At 46.1% G+C, this 14,198-nt stretch overlaps 1 protein-coding gene across 1 annotated transcript in view; it reads left to right on the forward strand.

Moving 5' to 3' along the window:
* The window catches only part of tmem117 (transmembrane protein 117), a 32,983-nt gene that overhangs the window by 16,867 nt on the left and 1,918 nt on the right, over positions 1-14,198 (forward strand). Inside the window, exons 4-7 of the mRNA XM_019893378.1 lie at positions 5,724-5,823; positions 8,315-8,412; positions 10,205-10,364; positions 13,386-13,515. Of these exons, the coding sequence (XP_019748937.1) occupies positions 5,724-5,823; positions 8,315-8,412; positions 10,205-10,364; positions 13,386-13,515 (488 nt within the window). The remainder of the gene's footprint in view (positions 1-5,723; positions 5,824-8,314; positions 8,413-10,204; positions 10,365-13,385; positions 13,516-14,198) is intronic.

Below are 14,198 nucleotides of genomic sequence, written 5' to 3' on the forward strand. Positions count from 1 at the left end.
GGGGGGGGGCTGCATGTAAAGAGTTGGGTGAGGGCGGGGTATGTTTGACAAGAGCGACACCCTGAACGGGATTAGAAGCCGTCGTGGTATTTACCGTTGTTAACCACGATCCTCTGTGTGCATGCGTGTCGTTCCGGCTCTAAGCCCGGGCTAATGCACAGACAAATGGATTCAAATGGCTGAATAAATAGCATGTTGTCCAATATCGGATGCCGCCTGTTGCACGCCGTCACGCAAAAGCTCCCTGAGCCGCCTTTCCCTTTATGCCCATAAACCGAATCACGCCAAGGCAGGAATTATGGCTTTAATAAGGCACAAAGAGGAGAGTTAAGTTGAAATCGTAAAGCTACAGTGTCAGCGCCAAGACGTCAGGACGCTGCCAGAGGACACGGCAGTCGGATTCTTTTAATCATCAAGTTATGATCATCATTGAGCCAGTTTCCTCGTTTTGATTTGATCATTTTCCAGTGTGCGGTATCAACTTGACTCATTGTTGCCTTTGCATGAGCAAAAACGGGTACGATGAGAAGTCAGAGACTGTAAGTAATACAAACTGCTTCTGGTCGGTCATTGGTTGATCAGGTTTACATGCCTTCAGAGTCGGTCGGGCATTCCGTACTGACGGAAGGCCCGTCAATTGGTCAGTGACAGACACCCGTTTTGCTGGCAAATGACGAATGATGGCAACCTTTAAATATAGTCCGTCGGAAGTGGGTTTTCGTCGGTCTATGGAAACATCACGAACTGGGTCAGAGTCCGTCACTTGACGGACTCCCGTTTCATGACAAACACATGCAGTGTCTGTCTCGCGTGCGTTTTTGCGTGGGAGGGGCGGGGTGACTACATCAGGGTTGCTTCGAGCGGAGAAGAGGAGGGGCATATCTCATAACGAAAAAAATAAAATAAAAAGAACATTGCTAGTCAATCTGGTGACCAGTGGTTGGGTTGGCTGTTAAATGCGATCTTGGTTGACAGTTCAACAGCTGTCAACAAGCCAGTCCACTCACCAGATACGTCAACTGTCTCGCTCCCGGCCGGTAAAGAAGCTAGCTTTGTTGTCGACCTCTCAGTCTCACAGACAGCAATGATATTGTCCCGTGTTTTTATTTCACCATGCTGTGTGTGTGTGATTTTGTATGTGTGTGTGTGTGTGTGTGTGTGTGATTGTGCTGCCTGTGCATGTGGCGCTGTGATTTCCTAGCATCTAGGAATACCCGGTTTTATTCAAAGCAGCGAGCGGGGTGTTCCCTTGTAATATTTTCTTACTGCTTTCTGGAACAGAGAAGGGGGGGTTGGCGCGGGGGCGTGTCAGCGGTCCACTCCATATGTCACTGCCACGCTTATGGCAAACAGCAGCCGGCGCGAACAATAACCATCATAACCTTGACGCATTCTTGTCAACCGGGAATCGATTTACATTTTGCTCCGTGTGCTTGTGCATCCTGTCATCCTCTCCGCCACGTTCCTTATTTGCCGACGGTATTTCAGTTCTCGTACGTGACTTTCACAGAATGTTTCCTGCGGTGATCCATTTGCGCTGTTGACTAAAACCAAAGAAAATAGTCATCTATTTCAAGTGAAAGTGAAGCGAGGATTTTTTTTTTTTTTTAGAATAGCTAAGCTTCAAGGACACCCCCCCGCCCCCCACACACTGTACATTATAACCACTTAGCAGTCCGAAGTGGAACGGCGTTGACCTCGCTGACTCCAACGCGACATGTGATGCGTTTTCTTCCCTTTCCGTCTGTCATTCCGATCTCACGTGACCCGTCAGGCGAGAGCACCAAAGTGTGAAATATCAACTTGTCACTGTCACACGTTGATGTCAGCATGTCCACAAGAATGACTTGACGGGGGGAAACCTTTGGCAGATATTTAAAAAAACAAAAAAAACAAACAAAAAAAAAAAAAGGATCCAATTATGTAGTTTCTTGTGTCAAGAGATTCAGTGAGGTGGGAGCTTTGGGTTTTTATTGACAGCTTTATGTTTTACGCTAACTCGTGCTCCTCTATGTCGGTCCTGCAAATATGATATTAGGCAGCGTAGCCGAGCGCCAGTGCCAGACGGGCAACGCATTTCAATGCGTAGCCATTCAAGGTCACGAACGTTTTGAATGAGTTCAGCCATTTACCGAAGCAGCAGCAGCAGCAGCGGCACGAGGTCACTCGCACGGTCACGGTCACTGGCTATCTGACTGAAAACGCACCCATAAAACCCGGATAATAAAATCTGAATAGAAATGAAGGAGTGCTTGATGACACATAGGCAGGAAAAAAAGCTCTTAGTGTGCAGTTTTATTGACGGCACTTGGACTTGCGTCGAAAGCTAAAATTCAACTTTGAACATTTTGTCTTTGAAAGATGAAGGTTAATACGCCGCTTGTTTTATGACGGAGTGGCCTAAAGAAATGAAACGCTTACATCACCGTTGGCACTTGTGGGCTTCAGGTAAAATCCAGCACTTGAGCGGAACCTGATTTTGAATGATTTTAATTGCTCAACTGAGTTGTAATAAAGCTGTTCGTACTTCCGACTTTTATTCCGACGCCCGGGCCATTCGGGGCTTGCTTCAGAACAGTTCCGCATCCATTTGCCACGTGTGCGAAAGAAGAAAAAACGGATTGACAGCGGCGGAACAGAAAGGAGAAGTTGGGTACTTTTAACGTCACAAATAAATTTGGTGATCAAACAGCGGTTGCGATCCGAGCTTCGAACCGCGGATGTCGCTAGCCTCCGCGCAGCATGCTAATTGCTTCGGCGCAAGACTTTTAAAAGCCGCTGAAACGCCCTTGAATATAATGATGGAACAAGCGTGGTCAACGTGATAACACGCCACAGAGGATGTGAGCTGGCAGAGTCGACAGCGCTGGCACCGGCGTGAACAGCGGCGATGAAGCCACGGGAGCCATTTTGTGGCTGATTATTCATGACGCCACTGTGCTATAATGTTCCATTACACGGGGATCCTCTCATTAGGCCAAAACTGACTCTAAAGGCCATTAAAGTTTCAGTCGGCATGAATAAGTCAAAGAGTTCTGCCTCTGATCATGCAGCGCAGAGTCCCCAAACTCATCTTGGGAGCCTGGCATTAAAAAAAAAAATTAAAAACGAGCCTCTTTCAGTGCTCGGTTTGCTCAATTAAATATGTGTGAAGGGCAGGAGGTTGGTGTCAAGGTAGGCTTTTTTAGATTTCAAGCCCCAGCATGTGCTTCTTAGGCAGCATTTCCAGGAGTATCGATTAGAATTTTGCCGCGGGTAAACGACTCCTGATGGGATCTCGGCAGTTAGGGGATCACTGCCGAGCCGCGGAATGGCTCGCAGGCTTCATGTGCATCTCGATCAAGGCTGCTTTATTGGCCAGGCCAAGAGACGTGACGTTGACGTGAGCGCGAGCCTGTCAGGTCTGCCACAGCAGGCATGCAGTCGCCGGTGACGTGAAGAATCATGTTTCCACGCAGCTAGCAAACAATGATTCGTTCATTTTGCGTATTTTTAGTGCAGTCGTAACCTCTACTTACAATGTATCTTCAAACGAAATTTTCAAGTTATGAAACGTCTCAACAGGAAAATATTGCCTCTTGTTACGAAAGAAATTTCAAGATACGAAAGGTAAAAAAATACAGTCTGGGCTGCCACGTCACTGCATTTGCGGATTTTCAGTTATTATTATTATTATTATTTCGCTGGCATTACGCTCTCTTATGTGCAGTGGCTACAATGGTCTGTCGAAATAATCTCTTTTCGGGCTCGGTGATAAAATGAAAAAAGCGATTCGCAAAATTACTTTTCCTCGGCAGACATGTGAGATGCGGTCGAAAGACATCCACAGATTGCATCCGTCCATGTTTTGACAAGAGAATGTGAATAGCTCGAGCTGCTCGGCACGGAACCATTCATTGGGTTGTAATAGAGCCGTAGCAGACTGCTGAGGTTCACTTGTGTTATTTCATTTTTTTTTTTTGTCTTTGACAAGAAACGGGGTAGCATACACTGCAAATTTGTCAAGTGTGTGTTACCGCAAACACAGAGAATTCCACTATTTATTTTATTTTACCACCTGAAGAAGTGCCAGCCGTGAAAGCACGCTCAATGCAGGGTCGAAGCAAGAGCTTCTCCCCACCCTGAAAACAATTGACCACGGCATCCTTTTTTTCTCAGGTACCTCTTCCAGCTCTTTTTTTAATTAAAAAAACAACAAAAAAGAATACCTCAAGAGACTATCACAAAAAACATGCGACCAATAAGCACAGCTGACAATAAGGGGTTGAAGAGGGTAATTGAAAGTAAGGGTTCCTCGTTAGCAACTCCTTGGTCGGAAATTGGAGTGCCCCGAAAAAAAATGAGCACCAAAAAAAAAAAACAACCTCTGGTGCTCCTTTGCGAACCAGACCCCAATTGCTTTGTGTATCTCAGTATATAATGACCCTTTAAGTAATGGATACTTGAACAGAAAAGGTACCGCAACACGTGAAAAAGTAGAACAGTACGCACAGGCATATACAATATTTTTTATCCTGAGCGAAGATCTGAGACGAGCGTAGCCTCCAATGTCCTTGAATTGTTAATTATGTTTATTTCTTTTAATGAAGTACAATACTGTAAATTGCTGTTTTTTTTTTTGTCCTTAAAAAAAGGTTGATTGTTTTTTTTTCTGAGAAGGCTGGAACAGATTGATGACATTTCCATTTATTTGAATGGGGAAAGCCGATTTGAATTACACGTCGATTGAGTTCAGGATGTGGTCACAAAACAAATTCCACTCGTATGTCGTTTCAATGACCCCTGTAATCATTTGGTGTTTCATGACCTTACGGGCATGTATTCCTTGCAAACATTGTACAGTCACTCATTAGCACATAGTGCCTTTGTTTGTGATTGCAAGTTCCTGGATAAGGACATGCCGGGTGAACTTGATGTTGTGGCCGGAATGGGTTTTTACCTGATGTATTCGCCGTGATCTATGCAGGCAAGTCATGTGTGGAGAAGAAAGCGTTGTTATTGGCATTGGTTGGGGGGCAAACCAAGATGAATGGCGCTATTGACTTCAAATACAGCCCCTTGAAAGCCTCGCCAGTGCCCCATCCATTATATTCATGACCTGCAGGGCTTGGAGGGGAGGGGAGGCGCCCACCTGCTCTACTCCAGAACCGGAGACGGCCGAGAGAATCAAGGAGGCCTCCTCCTCCTACTCGCTGGCGTCAAACTGACCCACTTCATCTCCTGCTGCACCCGCCTCCACCACCCCCGGCCCCTCGCTGTGCTATTACCTGCAGAAAATGGAACCGCGTGCTTGAGGTTGCGAAGCTGAAGAGTAAAAGCTTTTCTTTTTTTTTTTTTTTTCCCCGAAGAAAGTGCGCCATTTCATAACGCTGCGACATCACGTCATGGGCCGCCGTGCGGGGATGTTGATTTGAAATCAGTTAGACACCAGGCAAATTGGCCCAGCAAATGCATCATTTGCCAAACTCCGCATCGCCCAAATGGAAGGCGGCGGTATGGGATAAATTGCGTTGGCGCTGATTGTTTACGATCCTCCAAGCCTCGCCAAAGGTCGGGACGCAGCTCGTCGTTTTCACGGGTTGACATTGAGAATGATCGGCTCAGACGGCGAGCATGACCGTGCTTGTCACAACTGACTGTTTTCTCCGCTCTCTCTCTCCGTCGACTGTCTTTGATTGCCTACTTACGCACGGTCGTATTTGCTTTTCTGTCATGTGTTGTAGGTCTCTCATGGTGACGGATGGCATGGGCATCAAGAACGCGAGCTTTATGAAGATTGCTGCAGTGGGCACCTGGATGGGGGACTTTGTTACTGCGTGGATGGTGAGAGTCAACATGGAGTTGATGCAAAGTTTTTTTTCCCATTGACAGGCGCCTGAGCGCTTGTCGTATCTTCATTTTCATGCCGGTGTAAGTCGAATTCACCACGTTCAGGAATTTGGCAGACCACGTTGCGCCTTGCCGGACGTTCTGGAAGACGGAGCTGGCGTGCCCCCGGCGCATCTGACAATTTGGTGACAGAAAGTAGACGGTGCTCAGCCTAAAAATGAGTTGATCTTCATTTTTGTGCCAGGGCAAGTCTAGTTTAGCATATTTGTGACTTTGGTAGGCCGCGCTCCACCTCGATAGGCGTATTTTATGACATACCCCCGACGCATCTTACAATTTGCCCATCCACAGTGGCCAACTTTACATCATCGGCAAGTGGTCTTCTTACGTTCCTTTTTAAACGCACACCGATCTCTTGCATGGACATGCCATGTAGGCCGTGCAGCTGTCTCTCTGCGCTGAATTTAAAGGGAATGAGTGGAGCTACTTCGATTGGCTGGGAGTCAGCTGTGTTCCCTCCCACAACAGAGCAAACGCGCACCTCTAGCTGCGCTAGTTGAGAAAAATGCCAAAACCAAGAATACCTTTCAGACTATGTTTTGCGCTCCATTTGGGCATGAAAATAGGGCCGCAAATATTTTGATGCTTACATTTCTCGTGACCTGAACCAAACTGTCAGTCATCAAACCCTAAATGGCAACATTTCAGCTCATCAAAATAATAATCAATGATTTACTTTATCCCCACGCGTTGTAAATTATACATGCATTTTCATATGTAAGATGACAAATGTAATCCTATATTTGTGCACGGGTACAATTTAAAGTGATCGATAAATGAGCTGACGTACCTCGTAAAGGCAAGGAAAGGAAACAATAGTCAAAATGAAAGCCTCACTATAAGGCAGCAGAACCTTGTGAAGACAATTAATATTTCTAGAATATAACTGTACATCCATCCATCCATTTTTTTTTTTTTTTTTTTAATACCAAGAGCTGGAGCCTGTCCAAGCTGACAGTGGGTGAGAGGTTGGGTACACCCTCAACCGACTTCGAGCCAATTTCAGGGCAAATATAGACAAACAACCATTCACACTCACAAATCATACCTGTGTACAATTTCGGAGTGGTCACTTCACTTAATATGCCCGTTTTTGGTATTTTGGGAAAGAGTCCAACCCATCATCTTCAAAACGGCTCACCAGCATTTCACTGTGTGGCCTGTAAGATAATTACAGTGCTCAACACAGCAAAGTTCTCTTTGCAACAGCTACTGTGCAGCTGCTTATTATGATCAACGCCCGTATGTGGACTGTAATGGTGGAGGGTAAAAAGAAAAAAATCCATCTCCACACCTTTATCTGCACCTAAATGGAACAACAAACAAAGCGTGACCACAAGTATGAGGTGTGAATAATTGCTCTCCGTTTATATTTGCGGTTGCCAATTTGAACCCTCACGCAGCCACTCAAGTGTGCTGCCACATAGCGTCATCATCATATTGTCTCTTGAGAGGACGTGAACGCAACATTAGCTTGATTAAAGTTAAGCCGAGTCTGACTGTGCAAGGGAGGGGTGGGGTGGGAGGGCTAATTGGGAAGATGAATTGCACGTGTTATGCGAGGCTCATTGAATCCGTTTTTGAATTAACCGGTTAGCACAAATGACATTTTCCCGCCCGGGCCCCAACCTCACATTTTTTGCCTCAGCGGTTTCTAACGATATAAAACAATTGTCCTTTTATTAAGTCTTTGAGAGGGGAGTACTCCCAAGTAAATTATTGAAAGCTGTTAAAAAAAAAAAAAAATCACATTCACATTCACAAGCCTATAAAATTTAGATTGCATGTTTTAGCGCACACCTCATTCATAGGTCAGGTGTATCCTTTTCAGGCCACTTTACTCCGCCGGCAACGCGCCGTTTCATCCGAAGGAAACAAGGGAACACCCGCCCCCCCCCCTGTAAAATTGTCAGCAATAAAGAGAAGAGGTCTCTCCCACATCGGCGTGCACACTGCTCAGACAAGTTGACAAGCTCCTCGGCTGGTCAAATTAGTATTCCGTGCACGCTGCAGAGAAAGACGGGCCACGGGACGAGAGACGAGATTGGACGTTTTGGAGACCGAGAAGCAGACGTCATGCCGAAGGGGAAGCAGCATGGATAACCGCAGATTACAGATTTTGATGATTATTAATTTTTTTGTGCATTCTATTAATTCACCAAGGTGCATTAAAACTCATTCTCATGCCAAAGACAGTTTTTCACTATTTAATTTATTTTTTACGAATCCATTTTTAACAATCCAGGCATTCAATCCCAGGTATATCTTCATACGGTTGTCAGAAAACAAGATTTTGACAAGAATTGACTCGGCATTTAGTTGGTGATGAAAGTGACTTTGCCGTTTCTAATTTGAACGTTTCCAATTTACATTTTGCTGAGTGTCACAATCACTTCGTGACCAACTGTTCCCATTCTTTCGACAGGTGACAGATATGATGCTTCAGGATGAGAACTATCCGCAGTGGGGGAAAGGCGCTCGAAGGTTCTGGAAACAAGGCAACAATAGGATTGTCCTCTTCTGGTAAGATGCCCCGATGCAGTCATTTTTTAGATGCAGTCGCTCCTGCAGTAAATCTGGATCTTGAACCCGCGCGCGGTTGCGGGGGCTACAGTGGTACCTCCATTTACGAAATTGGTTCTGGAAGAAATTTCTTAACTCAAAAAGTTTTGTAAGTAGAGACGTGTTTTCCATGTAAATGCCCTAATCCGTTCCAAGCCCCCCCAAAATTCAGACATAAATGTTTTCTAAAGCATAAAAATGCATCAAAATATGTCACAAATACATGGCACAATAGGATTATGGCACAATAAATGAGAGTTGTGTCGAGTCAAGAATAAAAATGATGGTCATTTAACTTTTAACTGCGTCCTCCTCGTTTTTTTGCCCTCTTTAGTTCATGTTCTCTCTCAGAAGTGGTTTTTGCCTGGCGTTTTGTCAAGAACTGATCCACGTTTGCTTTTGTCAGCTTTTAACAATCCTTTGAAAAATGTCCGTTGGCGACCCCTGTCACGTGCCTCATGTCGGTTCGTCGTGTGTACATCCGCAGACTATCAAAGGGCTCCGAGCGGCCGGTAGCCGTGTTAATCGTTCATCGTTGGTGTCAGCACCTTTAAATGAGAAAGACGGGAGGGGAAATCGATGAACATCGCGAGGTCACATGGCAAATCCTCGCCTCGTATTTTTTTTTTCTCGTCGTGACCTTTCAATAACCGCTAAACAAATGCTGCAGACCCTGGAGGGCCGACAGATTGGAGGATCGAAGTTTCTGTCACGTGTGTTTGAGTTTCGCCAGCGAGATGAATGTCCGTCTCCATTTCTGACAAGGCTTTGTGTGGGAACGTTTGTTGGAATTGTTTCTGTGTTAACGTTGCTCCTCTGCAATGAAACGTGTTTTTATCAAGCTATAAGTTTGGAGGAGGGGGGGGGGGCTGTTCGGGGATGTAAAAATACTTTTTGAAGTGATTAGTGGCACTGAGCACTAATAAATGTTGATGTTGAGGGATTATAATCAGCATCATCAAAGAAATTTAAAAGTCATTCAGTGCCAGCCATTTTTAGACCCTTCTCGACCCCACCGCATGATTTTTTTGAAAAAAAAATAGAATGACATTCCTGGGACGTGACCCCTGGATTCTTAAAAAAACATGACAAAAACGTCTTTGTTGTTGAATTAAATAAAAATTGTAGGTTTGTTCCCATTCAATCAATCAATCAATGCTTCATTTTATTGTGCTTCCACTCTTCTTCTTCTTCTTCTCCTTTCGGCACGTCCCTATTCAGGGGTCGCCACAGCGAGTCAGTAATTTCCATCCGCCCCTGTAAACCGTCCTACCAACTCGCATGGTCGTCTTGGCAAAAGTTTTACGCCGGATGCCATTCCTGACGCAACCCTCCCCATTTCTCCGGGCTTGGGACCGGCACTGGGGAACAGTGCACCCCCAGGGGAGGGCACTGCCCCCCAGCGGCTGGGTTATTGTGCTTCCACTCTTATGGCGGAATATTTTTACAAGATAGGTGGGGGAAAAACAAAAAAGCCTTGCGCGAATGTGGCATTTATAGTCAGCGCGCTGTTGAGAAAAGCACGCGCAATTGCACTTCATTCATCTTGTCAGGACCACTTATCTACTGTATTTTGCTCTTCGCTACATTAACTCCCCTCTGTAGCGCCCTCATTCTTCATCTCTTTCAGGATGTAATAAATGTGCGCCTCATCTCGTTTGGATTTGAGAGAAAATAAGCGTTTGTTTTCAAGGTTGGCTTCCTCTCTAATTCATTCATAAATCTCTTCTACCTCGCAAAAAACGCGCCGCAGGACCGTGCTGGTCTCCCTGACGTCAGTGGTGGTTGTCGCCATCAGTACCAACTGGATCTGCTGGGACTGCCTGAACCGAGGCTTCCTGCCCAGCGATGAGGTCTCCAGAGCCTTCCTGGCCTCATTCATCTTGGTCTTCGACCTCCTCATTGTCATGCAGGTAGGAGTGCTCCCCGGTGGCCAATTAAAAACAACGCACGCACGCACGCACACAAAAAAAAAAAAAAAAAAAGAGTTGCAGAGAGTAAACTGACAAATGGTGATTCATCACAAAGTCCTGCAACTCCACAAAAAGAGGCAAGCCGAACACAGGACACATCCTACGATGAGATCAAGGCTGAGCGGCTTTTGCATTTCATGCGCACCTTTATAAAAGAACATGTGCAAATAGTAACGCCTGTGTGAACACAGGCGGGGTGGACGATCCAGCCCACCGTCCGGGTACTCGGCTATCAACTACACAACAAGTGATGGGAGGAGGAGGAGGACAGAAGCAGGGGACGGAAGCAGAGGTTTGCGTCGGAGTGCGTCGGGTATTCCCACCAGGACTCGCAAATATATTCTCCCTATGTGGGCGCACAACCATCATTTGTGGCCCTTTGCGTCTCCTCTCACCCGACATGAACCCCCGACTAAGCCCTACAACGTGAGCCGCCTTCGTTTTCCTTTTATGATGACTCACAAGATGGGCCACACAAACGCGAACGCAAACGCCTGCATCCCGTAGGACCATCAATGGGGCCTGTCTCGCTGTGGCTCATGAATATGCAGATGTGTTTGTTCGGGGCAAAAACAACAACTCGAAAGAGTGGCTACTAAGCATGAATAAAAAGCACGATTTGGATCGTCCTCCCTTGGTTAATGATGTCCCTTTTCCACTTCACGCTTCTTTAGAAGGCTCTTTTTGTGATTGATGCGTTTCCGTCAGCCCGAGTGGGCCCTCGTGGGTCACCTGGGATTCCGCGCATGCCAAGTCAAGACCACATGGGTCCCCGTGTTATTGTGCTATTTTCGGATACTTGGCTCGAAATGACAAATAACGCATGCTAACGTTAGCATCCCCTGTTGCGGTCGGTTACGTTGTGTCCCCGGCGGCCACGGCAATCACTTATCAGTCCACTGTGGATGAAACAAAACGGGAGGGCTATTGTTTGGACACACCTGCACTACTGTATTCTCCTCCACTCAGGGCACGGGTGTCTAAAAATACAAACGTCACGCCGCTTTTAACGGTAGTTGGTAGCTTCATGTTTGGCTAACTTCAAACCGGCAAGTTTAGGTCAAGCCTGGGACACACTCGGTATTAATCACCATGCACACACACACACCAGAAGGACCAAAACAAATGATTCACCTCCATGCTAATTTGCATAGCCGCGAGTACCTGACAAATTTCATGCAATTATTCACATTTGAATGTCGTTAATTCCTCAATTCCGCTTGAGTGAATCACAACATTTCTTGGCCGCACACTCTCCCCGAAGTGACGGATTATTTTGGCCACGACGCCCCCTGGTGTTCGCCAGTGGGACAACTCCCATGTTGCCCGCCGAGGATTCTGGGGCGGTTCATACGCAGTTAATCCTCCATGAGAAAACATGCGCGCTGTTGTTCTCAAACGAATTAATGATCTGCTTGGGATTCCTGCCTCCGAGCGATGGTTTACTTTTTGACTTGTGCGTGTGTGTAATTACGCAGCTCAATGTTAAGAAGAGGTAAAAAAAAAAAAAATGGAGTCCTTGGCGTGTCTCTGTATAGCACGAGAAAACCCGGCGAGTTTACTTTCCTCCTCTTTTGTCATTGCGACTCGTTATTTTATTTATTTTTTTGTCGGCAGAGCACCGAAATGCCACGCTCGTTAGCGCTGCTCACGGCTGCAGCCACCGCGGCACGCCATAGACGACTGCTGGGCTTAATTACTATGTTTGGGAGGCGGGGGTGACAGCACCGGGCTCAATGTGGGTTCGACTCTTTGTCGAGGGTCTCCTGAGTTTGGCCTGATTTGCGCAGATTGCCTTTGTGCTGCACATCTTTCTGGTGGCTCATCCTCAGGCCTGTTCGTGTGGAAAGCAGCAAAAAACGCCACAGCACAAACCGGGGGCTGGACTTCGGGAATAGCTTGGGAGTTGTCGGATTAGTATTTTCTGAATTTTACCATGCGGTGTTCGTTCAATATCGTAACGCGCACTCTGCGTTCCGGGAAAATTAAGTTATTCGTGGTCTATAAAATCCAAATTTTCCGCACTAAAAGTGGCACCTAAAAGCCTTCCGTTTTCTGAAAAGCTCACAGCACGCCTTAAAATCCGATGCGCCTTGTGCATGGTCATGACGGTAATATTCCGACCTCCAAAATGGTTCCTTGCTTGAGACGTGCTGACAACGCAGAGTTCAAACTGAAGGCGATCGGTTACGCAGTTGAACACGGAAATAGAGCAGCGGCAAGAGAGTTCAATGTTAACGAGTCAATGTTAAAACTTGCTGTTGGTTAAGTGAACTGTGTCGCTGCTTTATTTAATACGTTTTACTGACATCTGATCGTTCTGTTGGTGTTTCCTTGAGCGTAGCTCCATCTAGTGGATGCCTTGTAGATTGCGTCTTATGATGCGCCTGATGTATGAAAAAAAATTACAAAATAGGCCATTTATTGAAGGTGTGCCTCATCATCCAGTGCGCCTTTTAGGGTGGAAAATACGGTATTGGAATTTTCTCAGGAATAAGTCAGCCAAAGTGTGTTTTTAACGCTTTCGTGCATGAATCATGACAACCTCCATGAGGTTTTTATGACTCGCAAAAGACAATCAACTTTCCAATTTTCAAACACATGTTGTGTCCACTCGGCTGGACGACGTGCGTTTGGCCTTCTTGAAATGCATTCTGAAAATGGCCATACGTGACCGCAGTGAACACTAGCCGGCTAATTCAAAAGTTCTTTCCGACTTTCGATGCATCCGTCAAGACAGAGGCTGCTGCTCTGTCCTCACGTATGATTCTTGGCCTCTTTCTGGCCCATTCCTCGACTGCGAAACAGGAATGCAGTTTACAAAAGACTTAATTGGTTGTTCAATTTTACCCTTGACGGGAGGGCAGCCACTCTCGAGGCCCAGCTGCTCTACTGTCATGCTACACAAGCAATTAAAAAATCAATTTTCAGACGATATAATATTGTGTTTCGTGTGTGCAGGACTGGGAGTTCCCTCACTTCATGGGGAACATGGATCTAAATTTGCCGGGACTGCCCACGGCGCAGTTGAATTTCAAGCTTCCCGTCTGCAAATATATCGTCAAAGAGGAGTATCGCATTCATATCACAGGTAAGAACGTCTCGTCAAAATCGCCGTTGCTCCATAACGAAAGGAATATGTTGTTCTTGCAACCTCAGTTTTTTGTATTTTTTGGAGTACTAGAATGGATTCGTGTGCACACCCGTTCACGAGCTCACCGTGCTGTTGCTTCCCGTTCATGTAGCCGTTCGGCTCTTCCCTGCCAGCCGCATCTCTCCGTCGCTTATATTTCTTGAGAACTCTCTTACTTTCACTCATTTCGTCATGGCTCTCCACTGGTGACCCCGAGACACCCAAATCGTCGCCCCCTTCCACGAAACAAACACTCACCTATCCACACCTGAGGAAATGCATCTCTATTCAACCTGGTGGGAGACCGTGTTTTTCCTTTAAAGCTCAACTTCTTAACGGTTTCCGTTCAGCAACTTTCTTGGTTTGTCTAGCGTGAATTGCCGTTTTGAAATCGTAGCATAGCATCTCAGTCGGGTTGGTGTAAGGACTGTTGGCCCGTTGCATCACCTGTCCTGTTTTGAGCTTCAGTTGGCAAAGGTGGTCATAAGTTATCATGAATGTAGGAATTCATTTCTCCTTTGATGATAGAAATGCGTCCAGGCCCTGCGCTCTCAAAGCAGCCCTGAACCACAATGCGACACTGACCATATGTCGCAGTTAACCGTAGCTTGAAGTTTTGATGGTGTTGTACAGTTTTGTTT

This window comes from Hippocampus comes, unplaced genomic scaffold (assembly GCF_001891065.2).
Source record: "Hippocampus comes isolate QL1 unplaced genomic scaffold, H_comes_QL1_v1.1 scaffold62, whole genome shotgun sequence".
Lineage (NCBI taxonomy): Eukaryota > Metazoa > Chordata > Actinopteri > Syngnathiformes > Syngnathidae > Hippocampus > Hippocampus comes.